Consider the following 4,931-nt stretch of genomic DNA (forward strand, 5'->3'; position numbering starts at 1 on the left):
ATCGAGAAAGGTCAGTTTCGATTTTGTTAATATTATCCAAGATCGAATGAAGGACCGTTTTTTGTTTTAGCTTGATCCCTATAATTATATAACTTGAAATCTGTGTTACTCGTACAACATTACTAGGGATATCTATTTTTCTTACATAGATAGTACGTTTTCTTTTGAAGTCAACTGATTACTACCTTTGTCTATCACATTTAAGAAGAAAACCCCATTAAAATTTAACGTTAGTAGAAGGTTTTAATAAAGTTAAGGAAGGAAAGATGGGAAGAAAGGAAATGAGGGTGGAAAAGGGGTAGAAAACATAGGATTCTAGAATAAAAAGGAGGATTTAGATAATAATAATAATAAGGTTTGGGAGGGTAAGTGGAGAAGGGGGTCCGACCACAAAAAAACCAGGTACAGATAGAGTGCAAAGCTTGTCGTCATACTTGTTTCCATCCAAGAAGGACCATGTCCTAAAATGGCTCAAACAAGAAAATCTAACATCTTTGATGCTCTAACCCCACCACCACCCACCCCCTTTTTTCTATTCTTTTCTTCTTTCTTTTCACTTTCCCTTTTATTTTTTCCCATAAATCTAGATTTCCAAATCAACAATTATTCTTCCCCATCTCTTTTCTTTTTCAATTAAAAATTTTATTCTAAATTTAAGTCCACCCCTAGTAGTACATATTGTATGTTTTAGTTCATTACGAATGGTATTAAAGCCCGTAACCAAATAGTGCGAGGCAATAGTCAAAGTATCATAACTTTTTTATAAAATAAGTATCAAAACTTGTAATTTAAAAAGAATTAGATGTAAGAAAGAAAGGGTAATTTGGTCTTAATTGTCAAATTTATTTGGTGAAAGGTCTCGAGTCATGAACACAAAACACAGGTGCTTAAGAGATTAAGATGTCTCGTTTTCTCGATTTTGATTGGCCCCACCATATTTATAATCATAATTAAAACAACTTTGAATTGTTTTTAAATTATTTGTCCATGTGGACACCCATTTTGTAGTTATAATATTATCCCTTCAAATATCAAAATAAAGAGAAATTGCATTAAGTCAAATTCCATTCATATTTACATGAAAACAAAAAAATAAAAAACAAGAGGGAAATAAGAGCTTTGATGATATAACTGTCGTAGTAAAATGTACGAGGAACACAGTCCTACAACCCAAACATCATTTGGTGGGGGTTTTTTTTTCTTTTTTTCTTTTTTTTTGGCTTTTTAAACCCTCCCATATTTATATTTATATATTTATATATTATATAGTATATTTCTTTAATATTAATATATATATAGATATATATTTTATTAATTTAAAAGCTTGAATTACGCCTTGGGCATAGTTTAACGGTGAGTGGATTGGCCATCTCGCAAGAGAGCTTGAGAACTTCAGAGAAGTCGACGGCGTCGTTTTGGTTCGGTGAAGGCAACCATTTAAACTCGTGTAAAAGTGTAGCCACCCAGAAGATGACAGTTGTCCAAGCAAGAGCCTTTCCGGGGCAAGTCCTCCGACCCGACCCGAATGGAGCGAGCCGTAGATCTGAACCCATAACTGAAAACTCCACGTCAGCGCCACCAGACACAAACCTCTCGGGTTTAAATTCAAGTGGGTCTGACCAGACCTGTGGGTCTCGTGCTATCGACCACATGTTAACCATGGCAGTGGTGCCCTTAGGCACGTGGTGACCGTCTATGGTTGTGTCAGTGATGGCTAAGCGAGCCCAGGATAAAAGTGGGCCCGGTGGGTGTAACCTTAGAACTTCTTTAACCACCGCGGTTAGATAAACCAGGGACGGAATGTCGGATTCCACCACGGCACGTGATCTCCCAACCACCGTGTCTAGTTCCGATTGAACCTTTTCTTGCACCTCCGTGTGAACAACCATCCTGGCGAGAATCCATTCCATTAATACCGCCGTCGTGTCCGTACCCCTAAATATCATTTCCTTTACATCCAAAAAAAAGAAATTAATGTTTAGAAAATAATTTTTTTTTAAAAAAATGTGTTTTTAATTTAATTTCGATTTTCATTAATTACCCAAAGAACGGCTATGATGTCGGAGTCAGAGAGATTGTCAGATTGTTGAAGAGAGAGAAGAACGTCGACGAAATCCGTGATTTGATCGGAGGTTGAATTGGACCGGTGTTCAGCGATGATCCGGCCGACGAGGCGGTTCACTTGGGGGACCAATTGGGAGCATCTGAACCGGATTCTCTGTGGGTCGAAATCGGCTAAGAAGGGGAGATGGTCGGACCAGTTGAGAAGGCCCAATAAATCGTAGCCTTCGGCAACAAGGGTTTGGAGTTGTTCGGCTTCGTTATTGGAGTCGGTGAGGGTATAAAAGCGGCCGAAGACGGAGGCCATCATGCTATTTAAAGAGGCTCGTTTGAGCGTGTCGCGGACGCGGTGGGGGGAGGTGGTGGTGGAAGAGAAGATTGCGAGCATTTGGGAAGCGATATGGCGGCGGTGTGACTCAGAGGATTTGATTTGTTTAGGGGAGAAGAGATGGTGGGAAGCGATACGGCGGAGGGTCCGCCAGTAGAGCCCATAAGGGGCGAAACCAATGGCGCGATTGAACATCAAAGAGTAAGCAGATTCCTTAATCGGACGGTCAGCAAAGACGGAGCTGTTAAGGATCTCTTTAGCGACGTCGGGATGAGAAGTGACAATGACGCGAGTGTAGGCGAGTGAGAAAGCCATGAGACGGGTAGCTCCTAGGGATTTGGCGATGGCGGCGATTCGCTGGTGGGCCAGACCCATCATCAAGGTCATGCTCCCGATGAGTGGGAGGCCTCTTGGGCCAGGGATGACGGCGGCGGTGCGGCGGTAGTATCCGTGGGAGCCCCAAGCAGGGCCGCCAGGATGGGCCCAGTGGAAAATGGAAAGGAGAAAGCAAATAAGAAGAAGAAAGAGGAGTGAGCAAAGGAGGGTGTCTTTGGTGAGAGAGGAGCATTTGGAAGCCAACGCGAAGACCCAAAGGCTTTCAATTTGGGTACTCAACGACATGGTTCACTTCCTTGTCGCACCCTTTTCTTTCTTACGAGTTTAAACACAGAATAAGAAAGGGCGTTGGCTTTTTGGGTTTGAGGGCAAACAAGGTTGGTAATGGGTTTATATAGGGGGAGAACAAACCCTTTAGTGGACCAAATATAATTTTAAAACTGCCCAACAAAAAAATTAAATAAAATTATATAATTACAAACAAATTCAATTCCATTCCCTCCATTAATACAAATATTCCTAAACTTTATACTTTCTATTAAAATTTTTTTTTTTTTTTTTTTTATTTTAAGGATATTTTTAAACGGTACCATAGAAACTTTTGAAAATTTAAAACTATTTTTATCCAAAGTAAAAATATTTTTTTTATTAATTTAGTCTATTTTAAAATTATTTTAATAAAACATTTTGCGAAAACAATGGTTTTTTTATTATTATTATTATTATTTAATAATATAAATGCAGCCCACTTGCAAGTTCCATAGCATGACGACATATAAGAAAGTAAATTTCCGACAAGAGCGGTTGATACACACGCTCTCACGTGCCTACAGCCTTTGACGTGGACTACGTTGGATGCTGGAATTTTTATTTTTCCCAACCTACCCCTTTACAATTACCTTAAAGTTACTTATGATTTATTTTTTATTATTTTTTTATTTTGGGTATAATTAATAATCTTAGTTGCGATTCTATGTTGGTCAATTTGCAAATTTTGACTTTCACTTTTTTTGTCAGTATATTGTTAAACTTAAAGTTTGTTTTTCTTTTTTTAATTTTACTCGCCACAACTCATCATTAATATCAAAGATAAACGTTAAATATTCGACCAACAAAATATTAATCCACAAATTGAACCAAATCTTCCATTTTTCAAAAATTCAAAATAATTCAAACCGTAAAAACATATTTAACCCCGCCTAACTTTTATTATGGTTGAATAGTTTAGATGGGTAAGTTATTGGATCATATAAATACTCCTAAAGTATATATTAAAACGTTAAATTATAAAATTACTCTTGAATATATATTATAGTTTCAATTTAGAAAGCATAAAATAGTTTTAATTAAAAAATAAAATTTAGTATGATCAATCTATGTGTATATGTTTGAGTTGGGATCGATTTCAATGTTTTTAAAAACAATTAATAGTATAGAATCATAACAAAATTATAGTAATAAGTTTTTATTTGGTTTAGGATTCTTTTATTTTTAATAAAAAAAAATATATGGTTAATTTTATTTTGGATTGGGATCTCGAGTTGTTTTTTTATTATTATTTAAAAAAAAATTCTATTTTGTTAGGTTTATTGTTTTTTAACATAAATGTATAATTTTTCACAAAATATATTGTGAAGGGGGCCCAATTAAATGCATGGAACACTCATTTTAAATTCTAAAAAACAAATTAGTCTTCAAATTGTCAAAACTAAAATAAAATATAATAGAAGGGAGAAACCCCTCTAATTTCTAATACTATTTCATTCCTTTCTTTTGTTTCGGGTATAAATTAATAAAAATACTCTTAAATTTTGAATAATAAACTGACGAATAATATTTTTGAATGAATATATAAAATTATAAGATATATTTATTAAAAGGGAGTGAAATTGATATTTTATTTGCATAAAAATCTGGAAAAGATTGAGGAGTTGACATTTATGAGGTTGCCAACAACGTATTTTTTACTATAAAATAATTTTGTATGTTTGGTAAATTATGGAGAAAGTGGTGAGGAAATTTTGTTGAATTCTTCAAAACCTAACCATCTTGACTTACGAAGCAACCAAGCAATAACGTATTAATCAATAACAACACTCAATTGCCTCACACTTTCATGAAAACTATATTCAATTTTTTTTAAAATAATGCAACACTCTTCTTCCTTCAACCTTCCTTACTATATTATAAAATGTTTCAAATTTAG

At 35.2% G+C, this 4,931-nt stretch overlaps 1 protein-coding gene across 1 annotated transcript; it reads right to left on the reverse strand.

Moving 5' to 3' along the window:
- Window positions 1-1,304: 1,304 nt before the first annotated feature.
- LOC111499249 (cytochrome P450 78A3-like) lies at window positions 1,305-3,098 on the reverse strand. The gene is made up of 2 exons (XM_023150793.1): window positions 2,042-3,098; window positions 1,305-1,949 (listed from the first exon to the last, which is right to left on the reverse strand). Exons 1-2 carry the CDS (start codon window positions 3,008-3,010, stop codon window positions 1,317-1,319), a joined length of 1,602 nt encoding a protein of 533 aa, XP_023006561.1. The 5' UTR covers window positions 3,011-3,098; the 3' UTR covers window positions 1,305-1,316.
- Between the last annotated feature and the right edge of the window lie 1,833 nt (window positions 3,099-4,931).

Source organism: Cucurbita maxima, unplaced genomic scaffold (genome assembly GCF_002738345.1).
Source record: "Cucurbita maxima cultivar Rimu unplaced genomic scaffold, Cmax_1.0 Cma_Scf00026, whole genome shotgun sequence".
In the NCBI taxonomy this organism is placed as follows: Eukaryota; Viridiplantae; Streptophyta; class Magnoliopsida; order Cucurbitales; family Cucurbitaceae; genus Cucurbita; species Cucurbita maxima.

Excerpts from the sequence above, each read along its gene's own strand:
- LOC111499249 (XM_023150793.1), bottom strand. The coding sequence starts at position 3,010 with ATGTCGTTGAGTACCCAAATTGAAAGCCTTTGGGTCTTCGCGTTGGCT. Across the intron at positions 1,950-2,041 it reads ACATCATAGCCGTTCTTTGG|GAAATGATATTTAGGGGTAC; the intron begins GTAATTAATGAA and ends TTGGATGTAAAG.